Source organism: Corvus hawaiiensis, chromosome 2 (assembly GCF_020740725.1).
Source record: "Corvus hawaiiensis isolate bCorHaw1 chromosome 2, bCorHaw1.pri.cur, whole genome shotgun sequence".
Lineage (NCBI taxonomy): Eukaryota > Metazoa > Chordata > Aves > Passeriformes > Corvidae > Corvus > Corvus hawaiiensis.
Genome location: NC_063214.1, coordinates 122327482 through 122341133, shown reverse-complemented (window position 1 = coordinate 122341133; position 13652 = coordinate 122327482). Strand labels below are relative to the sequence as shown.

Below are 13652 nucleotides of genomic sequence, written 5' to 3'. Positions count from 1 at the left end.
GGAGGGCAGGTGATCAAACACGAGGGTTCAAGGGCATCCCCAGCAGACTCTGAGGTGAAAATGTTCAAAGGGAAGCATTGCAGAGAGCCAGGGAGGTGGGAATGTTAACCCTGGAGGGTCACAGAGCTGCAGGAGGGGCAGCAGGTACTCACAGCCACGAAGTGCACGGTGCAGCCCGTGACCCTGACCCCGGCCTGCAGCACCAGCTTGTGCGCGTTCGCTCCCTTGAAGGACGGCAGCAGGGACGGGTGGATGTTCAGGATTTTCCCTGGGAAAGCACAAGGGAGGTTATTGGCTTTCAGCACTGACCAGGCTGTTCATGTCCCATAACCAGCAGAAGAGCAAAACCATTTGTGAATAAGATTTTTCACAAGTTTTGAAGACACCGGCAGCCAGCCCCAAGTGCTGCAGTGTCTGAAACACCAGAGACTGCAGCTACAATTGATGGCAAACACATTTCCCCAGGGATTAATAATGACTGATTGGCTGATGGAGCTGTCCCTTCCCTCAGCACCTTGTCTTTTTTAGATCACAGAATCCCAGGATCCCTGAGGCTGGAAAAGCCCTCCCAGCCCAGCCAGGCCCAGCTGTGCCCGATGCCCACCTTGTCCCCAGCCCAGAGCACTGAGTGCCACCTCCAGCCCTTCCTGGGACACCTCCAGGGATGGGCACTCCAAACCTCCCTGGGCAGCCCCTGCCAAGGCCTGAGCTCCCTTTCCATGGGGAAATTCCTGCTGCTGTCCGCCCTGAGCCTGCCCTGGCCCAGCCTGAGGCCGTCCCCTCTCCTCCTGTCCCTGTTCCCTGGCAGCAGAGCCCGACCCCCCCAGCTGCCCCCTCCTGTCAGGGACTTGTGCAGAGCCACAAGGTCCCCCCTGAGCCTGCTCCTCTGCAGGGTTTCTATTACTATTATTTTATTTAGGTAGTTCTGTTATTTCCATTCTACTCTCCTCTGTTCCTGGCAGCACCTCGGGGACCCCCTGCCCTCCCCTGCACTGGCGAGCCGGGTAAGTTACAGGAGGCAAATGTCCCCCCTGACCTCCAGCAATGCCTCAGATACACTTTGAATCTCAACAAAACCCTTCTTGAGAATCAGCATCTCCCTCCCTGCTGCTTGAGCCCAAAAGGTATCGGGGACAGTGGGCTGGAAACACCACTCTGCTCTTCTGCCTCCATTTCCCATCAGAATGGGATGTGGCTTCCTGTCTGCTTGGGTTTGTTCGGTTCTGTTTTAACCTGTCCTTTGTTATTTCCTAATGAACACTTTAACCTGTCCTTTGTTAACATTCCTAATGAACACTTCAGGGCTGTGAAAGCAAGAAAGAGTTTCACAGCTCACTTCATACTCTGTGTCCTTGTCACTGTGAGAAAAGGAAAAAGGAGCAGCTTTGATTAAAGCAGCAGCAGCAGGAATTGATTCCTCCTGGATAATTTGGGGGGGGAGGGTCAGTGCCCAGGCACGGCCAGGGCAGGGTCCTGTGGCTGGCCCAGCTCCCTGAGCTGAGCTCAATGTCTGAGCTCACATCCCACAGCCCCAGCTGAGGTTTTCAAGCTCAGTTCAGTTCTGGACATTTAAAAAATGAGTTTAACCCTCCTGTCCTTTTCTCTCACACCAGTCATGCAGGTAAAGCAAATCCTGCACTGTGCAGGGCAATGATCAGTGCTCTGTCCCTAAATCAGAAGGCACTAAAATCCTGTATTTGCTCAAGATTCTGCACTAGAGAAAGTTCTTTTCCACCCTCTACAGAGATTCTCTGCTCCAAACCCATCCTCTGGAGTGAGGGATCCTGTCTCCTCCTGACAGCTGCCCACAGCACAGGCATTTACATCTCCAGACCCTGAATGGAGACAAACAAAACCCATTCACCTGACTGGCTCCACCTGACAGCTTCAGAACCACAGCAAGGCCACTCAGGAGTGCCTGCTTTGCTCCACTGATTTTAAAGAGAGCTTTGAAAAGCAGTTCAGGTGTGAAGTGCCCCAGAGACACCCAGGGGAACACAAAAGTCACCAAGTGAGCAGTGAAAGCTGCAAGGTACAGACTGACCAGGCTGTGCCTGCTCTGGGCAGGTTTAGGTAAGCCTGGTCCCAGAGCAGAGCAGACAGCAGCTGCTCCATGTGTTCAGGACTCCCTGGGAAGCACAGAAGGAGAGAAAAGTAACAGCTGGAGGAGGCAGAGAAGCCCTGAAGGTGTCACCAGCCTCTCAGGGAGCTGGAAAACTGTAAAAGATGAGCAGAGTGTGAACATTCTGGGCAAGCACAGCCTGGATCTGCCTGTGGAACACCCCACCCATGGGCTCAAGCAGCTCCTGATGTGTGGCCTGGGACTGGCCAGGGCTTGGTACCCAAAACTGCAAAATGCTGCCCAGTCTGGTGGTTTCACAAGGATGCAGAGCAGCTCCTGTTTCAGGGGAAGGAATTCTCAGTGGCTGGGTGCTTGCCTCTCCCCAGCCAACACCTGCCCTGCACCTCCTCTCTGCAGAGACCCAAAGTCTTCACAGCCTTATTTTAAATATTTTCTAAGAAATCAAAGACTACCAGACCTGTGTTTGCCCCAGGCTTCCTTCAACCTCTGCACAAGGGATGGAGGGAAGGGGGAAATGGTGCCTTTCCCTCTCTTCCTTACGAAATGGGAAGAGTCTCATTTCACAGAATCACAGGATGGGCTGGGCTGGAAGGAGACCTTGAAGGTCATCTCATTTCCTGCAAACCCAGAATTCATCTGGTGCCATCTCTCTTTTCCCTCGTGACAACCTCTGAAATGCCTTTGTGTCTATGCACACCCCTCAGCCGTGCTCACCTTCCCATTTCTTGACAAAAGGGCCCGAGAGGATCCTCATGAAGCCCGCCAGGCAAATCAGCTCCACGGAGAACTCCTCCAGGACTTTGTCCACGGCGCTGTCGAACTCCGTGCGGCTCTGGTACCTCGTGTGCTCAATCACCTGGGGCAGCCCAAACCACAAGGAATATGGATGTGGTGGGAATTCCAGCAGGAAGAGCAGCTCCCAAATGCACAGCTGACAGAGTGGAGTCTGTGCTGTGCCTCACACAGAGGGATCACTGGGATAAATAAGTTTGGCTGGATAAGCCCACAGCTCTCGGCCCCAGCACTTGGACACCAAGGAACAGCCTACAAAGGCAGGGATTTAAGCCATCCTAAAGTCTTCCAAAGATTTCACCCATTTTAAGGCCTCTGGCAGTTAATGCCAAAAATTATACCAGAAAACCTTGAAAAAAAGGCTGATCACAGACTCCTAAACCAATCCCTACTGCATAATCATGGAATCAAAAAATCACAGACTGGTTTGGGTTGGGAGGGACCTTAAAGCCCATCCAGTGCCACCCCTGCCATGGCAGGGACACCTCCCACTGTCCCAGGCTGCTCCCAGCCCCAATGTCCAGCCTGGCCTTGGGCACTGCCAGGGATCCAGGGGCAGCCCCAGCTGCTCTGGGCACCCTGTGCCAGGGCCTGCCCACCCTCCCAGGGAACAATTCCTGCCCAATCTCCCATCCAGCCCTGCCCTCTGGCACTGGGAAGCCATTCCCTGGCTCCTGGCCCTCCATGCCTTGTCCCCAGTCCCTCTGCAGCTCTCCTGGAGCCCCTTTAGGCCCTGGAGGGGCTCTGAGCTCTCCCTGGAGCTTCTCCTCTCCAGGTGAGCACCCCCAGCTCTCCCAGTCTGAGCTATGTGTTTTTCCATCCAGGATACATCCCCTAATTAAACAGGAAGAAGGCAGCACCACCTAATTTAGAGCATCCAGTCTTAATCAGAAGCACCTGTTAATGCCCACCAGAGTCACGGGGCTGGTTTGGGAAAAGCCAGGGCTCGTCAGGTGACAGGGACAGCAGGCACTGGGAGCAGAGCCCAGCCCAGCCCTGGGCTGAACCAGCCCCTGCCCCTGTGCCTGTTCCACCTCTCCCTCCACACCTTAACCCCCACACACCTTAACTCTCCCACACTCCGGTTTTTCCGTGATACAAACCTGGGAGTTGGAGCTGGATGGGCTTTAAGGTCCCTTCCCAGCCAAGCCATTCCAGACTGTGATTCTCTGTGTGCTTTTCCCAGCACGGCCACATTTCCCCTGTGCCCTTTGTGTCCTCCCAAGGAGGAGCGGCAGCACCAGGACAGATCCCAGCACTGTTAAAGGAGCAAAGCCTTGGGCCCCAATTTCCCCGTGTCTGTACTGAGCAGTGAAAAGTGACTGTAAAAGGTTTCTAAGTGACAACAGGATCATTTCAGACCTGCAATACAAAGGCAAGGCAGCACGAGATCCATGGAAACTCAGGGAGCACTTGGAATGATTCCTGGAGAGCCTGAGTCAATATCCAGGGAGTCAGTGGAAGGTCCCACTGACTGTGACCCCTCTATTCCATTCAAATGAACCACCAGGTCACTTTGAAATTAAATTCAGATAAAAGGGGTTGTTACTTCAGTGTCAATGCACTGCAGTCAAATAACTGACACAGTTTAAGCTGTAACTGTGAAAGTTTTGTGCTGGTTTAACGTAACAACTGTTCCCAAAGCACCAGGATTGCTGGCAGAGAAGCAGAAAAGGAAGGATTTTGCTGTCAGGTATTTTGCCCTGGGCACAAGTTTACAACAGATCGAAACAGAAAAGCCAAGGGTCCCTCTCAGCCCATCTCTTACCCAACAAAACTCATCAGCACCTTCCTGCTGCAGTCACAGCTAATGGTGGCTAAGTACAAAAACAAAATGCTCACCCTTGTAGGAATCCCAGCTCTCTCAGCTTTCCTCAACCCCTCCACACCAGCTTTGTTGGAGATAACCAGAACTATCTGTGCAAAGCTGGTGTCTTTCTTCGTGCTGTTGATGAGGGCTTCCAGGTTTGTGCCTGGGGGAGAGAAAATAACTCATGGATACCGAGAATAAATACAGGCAACAGCTGGAAGAGGCTTTAAATAATCAGCAGTGTAGGGGAGACCAAACCAAACAGCTCTGATGTAACATTAATCCTCTTTTAATTGATCTTGCTGGGAGCTGATTCAGACAGCTGAAGGCCTTTCCTGGCAGCTGCACTTGGCACTGTAATTTAGAGCACTGGAATGATGGTCTTAGTAATTGGGAATACTGGAAATAGAGTGCCTACGTGGCAAGAAGAAATTCTGATCTATCCGTGATAGGATGCTGCTGTTCCTACAGGGCACCAGAGTGGGAGCCTGAATCTGGACACGTGCAGAGCTCTGGAGATAAACTGAACACAGATGCAATTCACAGATTGCAGCAGAGGTTAAGAGAGGTTTGTGACTGACATCAACCCAGGGACAAAATCTCTCCTGTCTGTCAGAAGCCTATCAGAGTCCATGGAGAACTGCAGGGATTTTAAATCCAAGCTGAAGTTCCCTTCTCCACACTCTGGTTTCCACTGCAGCAAAGAACAGAACTCTCACCTGTTCCAGAGATGAGAACAGCCACCTTCACTTTGCCTGTCTGGATCTTGCCCTGGATATGGCTGTGCACACACAGAGACCTGTTTGCCTGCAGGGCCCGATGGAGATTGAGGACTTTAACGTTGTCAGAGCCTGAGCAGGAACAAGGAAAAACCCAAAAAACAACAAAACAAAGTGTCAATAAAGGGAGAAAGTGAGAGAGGAGAAAAGCACCCATGGAAGAGATGAATGAACTGTCAGTTCAACACTCCCACAAAAAAGTCAGGGAGGTGCCAGTGAAGAGATATTCACCTCATGAAGACTCACCAACGAGGGCATTTCCCTCTGCTTTTTCTTCCTGATTTTTTCCCCCCAAGGAGAATCAAGCTGCAATCACCTTTCTGTAGGGACACCACTTTGCCAATGAGCCAGGCAGTCTCCTGTCCCTGGATGTCCCTGAGGACCTGCTGGGCCATCTCCTTCTGAACCACCAGCACTGCTCCAACCCCACAGTTGAAGGTGCGAGCCATCTCCTCCTCAGAGAGGTTCCCTTCCTTGTGGAGCCAGCAAAAGATTTCAGGGATCTTCCAGGTAAGAGCATCTGAAGAGAATTGGGAATACAAACCAAGAGTGGAAATCGTTATCAGTGGACTAAAACTACTGGGGTATTAAGAGGCAAAATCTGTCACAAAAATCTCCCACTGCCCCAGCTCCAACCAGGTGAAGATGACTTGCTGCAGCACAAAAATGCTTCTGGACAAAACACTGTAAAGGAATTCCAAGGACAGGAAATTTCTTTCTTGTCATGTTCTCTTTTAAAATGGCTCTATCCCAATTTCTACAGAATCAGGGAATCCCAGAATGGTTTGGGTTGGAAGGGACCTTAAATCCTATCCAGTGCCACCCCTGCCACGGCACAGACACCTCCCACTGTCCCAGGCTGCTCCAAGCCCCAATGTCCAGCCTGGCCTTGGGCACTGCCAGGGATCCAGGGGCAGCCCCAGCTGCTCTGGGCACCCTGTGCCAGGGCCTGCCCACCCTCGCAGGGAACAATTCCTGCCCAATCTCCCATCCAGCCCTGCCCTCTGGCACTGGGAAGCCATTCCCTGGCTCCTGGCCCTCCATGCCTTGTCCCCAGTCCCTCTCCAGCTCTCCTGGAGCCCCTTTAGGCCCTGCAAGGGGCTCTGAGCTCTCCCTGGATCCTTCTCTCCTCTAGGCAGGACATTCCCAGCTCTGCCAGCCTGGCTCCAGAGCAGAGGTGCATATACACATGAATATATATCAGTGGACAAGTGGAAAATGATTTATGTGCAGTTCTGGCATTCAGAACTCCCTATGAATTCCTTATTTTATTGTACAACCCCATGAGCTGTCACAACCTGTGTCAGCCATTTCCCTTCCCATACCTCACCTTCCCCACCTGTGAAACCCTTTCCAGCACACCTGAGGGGAGGGTGCTGAGGATTAATGAAGTCAAGAAGCAGGAGCTGTCCCTGAGCTCACAAGCACCTCTGAATGCTAAGTGAAAACTTCATGAGTATCATTTAATTTGCAATAATTTTGTAGGGAATTGCAAATGGTGACAGCCGACTTGGGATTGCTGGTAAGGTTGTTTTGTTTTTGCAAGTGTCCTGAGAAATCCAATCCCAAACACCACCAGGGAAGGGAATTCAATGGGGAGCAGTCTTTCCACCACAAAGTGTTTTGCCTGGCTCTGGTTCAGGTACAAGGAAAAACTCAAACATTTCAAGACAGGCAATTCCAGCTCCTACAGCACAGATCAGCTGGTGTGGCCCTATGTCCACAGGCTTCCACAGCAATCCACACTAACATGAGGATTTTTCCAAAGCTTTCCTTCTCTCTCACCTAAAACGACACCAAAGGACTCTGGGAGAACTCTGGGAATGTTTTCCAGCAGGCCCCCTCCAGTGATGTGGGCGTAGGCTTTGACATGGCCCGAGCGCAGCACAGGCAGCAGAGTCTTGCTGTAGAGTTTAGTTGGGGTTAGCAGGAGTTCTCCTGTCCATGGGAGAGGGAAAAAGCGTGGAGAAAAATGTGAATCAATGTAAAATCAAGGAAATCTCAAACTAGCAATTTGTGGGATATTAGTGAGCATTGTCCTAGAGAGAAACACAAAGTTCTACCTTTTTTTTTTAGCACATAATTAATTATTTATCCCCCTCTCTTTGTTTCTTCCCTGCACATGTGATTCCCAGGAAAAGAAGAAGAAGAAAATATGCTAAAGATGAATTTTTTTTTGGTGCCTGAGGGAAGTTTCAAAGGCCCAGACAAAATAACTGTGTCAAGTGTTGGGAAGCTGAGAGGAAAGCGGTACCCAGTGTCTGATCCCCGGAGACCCCGACGCGGGAGGAGAAATCCAGGGAGGACTTCTCCACGATCTTCCTCACGAGGCTGAAGCCGTTGCTGTGGACCCCAGAAGATGCCACCCCAATGACCACGTCCCCCTCAGTGATCCTGTCCAGCTGGGGCAGCATCTGCCCTCGCTCCACGGCCCCCACGGCGAACCCAGCCAGGTCGTACTCCCCGGGGGGATACATCCCTGGCATCTCGGCAGTTTCTCCTCCTGGGGAACCAAAAACACAGCAAAGAGCTGTTAAAAAAGCTGTCTTTTAATCATAAAATCCCAGAGTGGTTTGGGTTGGAAAGGATTTCAAAGCTCATCCCATTCCACCCCGGCACAGACACCTCCCACTGTCCCAGGCTGCTCCAAGCCCCAATGTCCAGCCTGGCCTTGGGCACTGCCAGGGATCCAGGGGCAGCCCCAGCTGCTCTGGACAAAATCCTGCCTTTTTCTCCCCTCTTCCCACTTTTCACTCCCTGCCCTGTGCTCCAGCTTCAGCTGCTTTTTTCAGTCCTGGGGTTTCAGCTGTATTTAATAAGGGCTCAATCAAATGGAGGATGGAGAAGCCAAGAGACAAAATGGGGAGAAGTGCTTGGCCATCCAGCATTTAAATCCATAGTTAATTGTGCAAAACCAAGCAGGAGATGAGCCCTCACCCCCTCACTATCAGTGGGGTGATGAGTTTCATTTGTTGAGCTGAAGATTCAGCTCTTGCAGAAAGGCCTGTGGAGTTTGAAAGTCTTGAACTGGAAATAAAATCTTGACATTTTGGTGAGCTCATCGCAAGGGCTCCCCTAACACAGACCCTGCTGCAGCATGAATGGGGTGATTATATTTGATAAATGCAGAGAACACCTTAAAACAAACATAAAGCTGACCAACAGTTCATGCAGGAAAAAAGTAAACGAGGGCATAAAGAGCCTCTTGTTCAAGGCTTGTAAATGGCCCCAAAACTACACACTCCCACTGAGAAAGGACTTCTGTTCCTAACTTCCCTAAAAAACTGGAAAAAAGGACAGAACCTTTTCCCAATATCCAACCTAAATCTGTGCCTAAATTTTTAAAGTACTGTCTCCTTCCCCTGTGATTTAGAGAGATGAAGTTCCCTGAAAGCAAAGACAGGGAACACTTTGGTTTTTCACTCCTCCCAGATTCTTCCATAGAGTAGGAACCCAACCACATTAGAACCAACTACAAAGACCTTGCAGAAGGTTTTTCATATCCCCCAGAGGAGAGTGTTCCTACCCAAAAGAGCACATCCAGCTTTCCTGCAGGCATCAGCTATTCCTGCAATGACACCTTGAGCCACTTGCACGTCGAGTTTGCCGCAGGCAAAATAGTCCAGGAAGAAGAGGGGCTCAGCTCCCTGAGCCAGGATGTCGTTGACACACATGGCCACCAGGTCCTGCCCGATGGTGTCGTGTTTCTGGCACTCTTGTGCAATCTGCAAGACACTTGGGATCAGCTCTGGGCTCCTGGAACATGAGCCAGGGTCTGGAAGGGACTGAAATCACGAGCGGGGTCTGCGAGCAATGGACCAAAATCCCACTGTCCCTCCAGGCGTTCTTGGAGGAGAAGCTTTGTTTCTTATCATCCCCTAACTCTCTTCAGGAATTATTCTTGTCTCCATGGCAAATCCAAAAGGCACTGAGAAAGAAACTCTGCTGAAAGGGGTTTCCTTGCAGCCCAAACACAACAGCAAACCTGGGATTAAATGTTTTTCCCCATGAATAATCCTTTTGAGGGTGGAGATGCTGCCTTTGTGAAACAAAATTCCTGATTACATCCTTAATATAGGCATCATATCAACTTCTGGCTATTTACAGGTATTTAATTCTTTTGCCTTAAGAAGGGCAATTTCAGATTTCATCCCCTTTTTAGAAAGGCCAATAGGTATTTTTACAAGACAACTGCTATTTTCTGATAGAATATTTTCCCTTCTGTGCTGTTTTTCCTTCTTTGCTGTGGATTTCCACCTTACCTTGAGTTTTGTGCCGACGCCATCGGTCCCAGACACCAGGATGGGATCTCTGTAACCAGCTGCTTTCAGGTCAAAGAGCCCAGCAAAGCCTCCGAGCTCTGCATTGCAGCCTGTCAGCCAGGAAACAGGAGAAACAGCCCAGCTTTACTTCCAGGGCCTTCTGCAGGATCTCCACCAGAAATTCCCTCCAAGGTTTATCAACACGACTTCGCTTTGTCACCAGGAAACTTTTCTCTGGCATTTAGAACCTCTTCACTGAGGAGCTCCTAATCTGCTTAGATTGCTTTGTCTTTTTAATTCATCATTAGCCTAAGCCTAAAAATCCCCAACTTTGTGACTGAACCGTCAGGAATTCCTGTGACTGACAGATTTCCCCCTTGCACTGAGTGCTTCTCTGAAAAACAGGAGGAACTGTGGTAAGATTGTTGTACTGGTGTGAGAACATGTATATTTTCCCCTCTCTGTATATCTGACTTTATTAGAAGGGTCTCAGTTAATTTGAAATAAAAGGGCTATTTCATGATATTTTAAATGATATTTTAAATCTGTCCAAAGAATTACAAGGACTTGCTAGAGCAAGATGTGCCTGAACCCCCAAAAAAGGATGAATCAATGCTGGTTTCACCAAGCAAAAGGTGTGTGTTCCCCATCTGTGTCAGGAATTCTACATCTCATAACCTTCCTAAACATTCATCCCCCCCAAATGATAGAGGTCACTGTGCAAGAAATAACAATCCATGGAATCAAACCCAGCAGGAAATGGTGGGATTTTTGTTTGCATTTATCCTTGTACAGTGCTGAACTGTGCTCTCCAACACTCCTGGCATTCAGGAGATGGAGTTTAGAGCCATTTGGGGATTAAAAGCTGTGCATTTGGAATAAAATCCCAGGCATTTGCTTACCACAGATTTTCTTGTGTCATCTGGAAACAGACAGGGCACATAAATATGATCTTCTTATCAAGATCAGGATCAACTGATAAACCTCATTGCCAAGAAGTGACCAAAACAGGAGCACAAGGTTCTTGTCTTACCTGACCTTGATGTGGCTGCAGCCAAGGGCTTGATCTTCTGCACCAAAGTGTTCCCTGCTTCAATGTCCACCCCACTGTTCTTGTAAGCCAGGCCTCTGGAAGAGTGGGGAAAATGAGATGGCAGCTGATTACTGAATGTATTTTCAAATAATATTTACTTCTTTACATCCCCAAGTGGATTAACTGTGCAGAATCCCATCCTGCTGTCTGAGGAGGGGCTGCCAGGAGCAGTACACGGATAATTCCAGAGTCTTGAAGATGACATCAGAGCACTGGGATCATATGGTCAAATCCCAAGATAAAACCAACAACCAAACCTCTGACAACAAGGTGAAATAGGCAGCATAGATCTGATTTTGCAAGGTTTGAATCCCTGGGCCAGATACAGAATCCCAGAATCACTTAGACTGGAAAAGACCTCAAGCTGTGACTGATCCCCACCTTGTCACCAGCCCAGGGCAGGGAGTGCCCCGTCCAGGCCTTGAGGTGTCAGTGGGAAAGCTCCCAAACCAAAACAGGCACAAAAATGCACGGCTGGGTCAGAGCAGGGCTGAGCTCACGTCCCTTTTCCACCCACAAGTCTCAGGTAAATCAATAACCTCCAGGATATTTCCAGAGTTTTACAGCTGCAGCTTAAAAGCTGCCTCTCCTTATCACCAGAATGATCCCCCCACAAAAGCAGCCACACCTCTTTCTAACTTCAGTGGGCTTTCTAATAAAGAATATGTTTCATATTTCCTTGGAGATGCCTGCAAGCTCCGGGTGGGGTTTATGTAAGATCCACACACTGGAACTAACTGGTGTCACCTGTGTGTCCCCCCAGCCCTCTGGGCACACGAAGCACCAGCCCACATTTACAGAGGGACCTTTCCATTTTGGGGACAGGGACTTTAATGACTTTTCACTCCAGCAAACACAGCTCATGCCAGTTAAGCAGTTGTTATTCCCAGGCTGTCAATGGCATGAACCAGGTGCATCCCTATTTTAGGTCCACCCCTGTTTTCTCTCTCCTATTGATGGGATGCAGCCTGAAGTTTCAATGCCAAGGGTGAAACACAGTGGTGATTAACAAGGACAAATACAACAAAACAACTGAAACCCACTTATAATTGACTCAGCTGAACAAAAAAAATTCAGTTAATTCACAAAACCCATCTCAGCAACCAGGTCAAGAATTCAGCAAATATTGAAAAAGTCAGAGACAGACACAAATGTCTACAATTGCATTAAATGGATTAAATATTTTTGTACTCTATTAAATCTTATTTTAGGATGTGGGAATTTTTTTTTTAGTGCTAAGGATGAAAGGTATTTCTGTTGTGAAGATCATTGCTGGAACATCTGGAATTGATAAGACTTCAAATGCCAGAACAACTGGCCCAGGAGCAGTGCTACCAGGAAAATCCAAAGGTGTCTGCACTCACAGCATATCCCTGCCCAAAAACTGGCAAGAGGACAAGAATTACCACAGGCAGCTGTTCAGGCTGTGAATAACACTCAAGGAAATATTGACCTGCAACAACCAAAGTCAGCCCCTTTCAGTCTGAATATGATAAATGTTCACCTGATTTTCACCATGTTTGTAGGAGTATTTCAAATTTGTTAATTTTTTTTTTGGTATCTGCTTTGATCCTTTAAATGAATCTCTAATTTTTTAAATTTTCTGGAGTACTTTTTATTGAGCATTCTGGCAATTTTCATGAGGTGCCTCAGGACTGAGTCCTTCCAGGCTGCCAAGAGGAAGTGAGTCCCCAAATTTCCAGAGCTATCCCCTTTCCTTCACTGAGTCCAAAGGGGACAGGGCTTGGAGCAACCTGGGACAGTGGAAGGTGTCCCTGCCATGGCAGGAACAGGATGAGCTTTAAGGTCCTTTCCAACTCAACCCAGGCTGGGATTCTGGGACTGAAGCATCCCGACTCCCCTTCAGGAGCAGAACTTGGAGCAGCCTCCAGGGCTCCTCCTAGGCAGGCATTCCAGGCAGGAAACCTGCTGGCTGTGGCCCAGGAACTCGGTGTGGGAGGGAACTGCTCAGCAAAGTGCCCCCTCTTGCCTCACTGACCTGATTTTTTTTCTACTACAAATCCCAATTCCACATTTTCACATCAAATTGTCAAGAGATGCAGAGCACTTAGGAGAGAAAGAAGACTAAATACCAACACCCTTGTTCTTTTAGGAAGTTTATTGATCATAATTTTACAAAATACTTATCAGGATACACTGCCAGCAGCAACAGAACCATCACTGATGTGCTTCCCAGCCTACAAAACAGCCCCTTGGGAAAAGGTATGTTTGGAGCTCATTGGAGCAGAACAGTTTCTTATTAGGTAAAAATGAGTCTAAAAACCTGCAAGAAGCTTTCAGGAACATTAAAGAGACAACAGGACTCCCTGCTATAAAAAAAACCCCACACCCATATCATCTCCAGAGTCTTACAGTGGAAAGAGAGTGGAAAGAAGTGATGAACCCTACCCTGTTATTAGCCAGCTATCCCAGTAAAATGTAAATCCCAACAAGGTGGGGGGCTCAAGGTAATTTTAACCATTTCTAAAAGCTAAAAAGGGCCAATAAGCCAGCTTGAACTTTGTTCATGTATAAAATCACAGAATCTCCTAAGCTGGAAGGGAGCCACAGGGATGATCCAGTCCCACCCCTGGCCCTGCACAGACACCCCACCAATCCCAGCCTGGGCATCCCTGGCAGCGCTGTCCAAACGCTCCTGGAGCTCTGGCAGGTTGGGGCTGTGACCACATTTCATGATATCAAATATTAGACTTCTGGACAGGACAAACCCAGAGCAAAAGCTGTGATCCAAAGTCCAAGAAGCAGAAGTTCACCTTCCCTAAACCAGACCTAGCAACTGCAGCAGCACAGACCATTCCTGTGTGCTTGTCAC

The 13652-nt window shown here is 49.0% G+C and overlaps 2 protein-coding genes across 5 annotated transcripts in view; one reads left to right on the top strand and one right to left on the bottom strand.

Moving 5' to 3' along the window:
* Positions 1 to 7754, top strand: part of LOC125320163 (trifunctional purine biosynthetic protein adenosine-3-like) — a 34347-nt gene extending 26593 nt beyond the window's left edge. The window contains exon 22 of the mRNA XM_048292216.1: positions 7600 to 7754. Coding sequence (XP_048148173.1) covers positions 7600 to 7626 — 27 coding nt within the window. The 3' untranslated portion in view covers positions 7627 to 7754. The remainder of the gene's footprint in view (positions 1 to 7599) is intronic.
* GART (phosphoribosylglycinamide formyltransferase, phosphoribosylglycinamide synthetase, phosphoribosylaminoimidazole synthetase) overlaps positions 1 to 13652 on the bottom strand; it is a 35512-nt gene that overhangs the window by 2281 nt on the left and 19579 nt on the right. For all 4 annotated transcript variants that reach the window (XM_048292230.1, XM_048292248.1, XM_048292259.1 and 1 more), the window contains 10 exons: positions 10760 to 10854; positions 9727 to 9836; positions 8991 to 9189; positions 7719 to 7967; positions 7250 to 7402; positions 5781 to 5984; positions 5405 to 5536; positions 4718 to 4848; positions 2798 to 2939; positions 153 to 268 (listed from right to left, as the gene is read on the bottom strand). In XM_048292230.1, the coding sequence (XP_048148187.1) occupies positions 153 to 268; positions 2798 to 2939; positions 4718 to 4848; positions 5405 to 5536; positions 5781 to 5984; positions 7250 to 7402; positions 7719 to 7967; positions 8991 to 9189; positions 9727 to 9836; positions 10760 to 10854 (1531 nt within the window). The remainder of the gene's footprint in view (positions 1 to 152; positions 269 to 2797; positions 2940 to 4717; positions 4849 to 5404; positions 5537 to 5780; positions 5985 to 7249; positions 7403 to 7718; positions 7968 to 8990; positions 9190 to 9726; positions 9837 to 10759; positions 10855 to 13652) is intronic.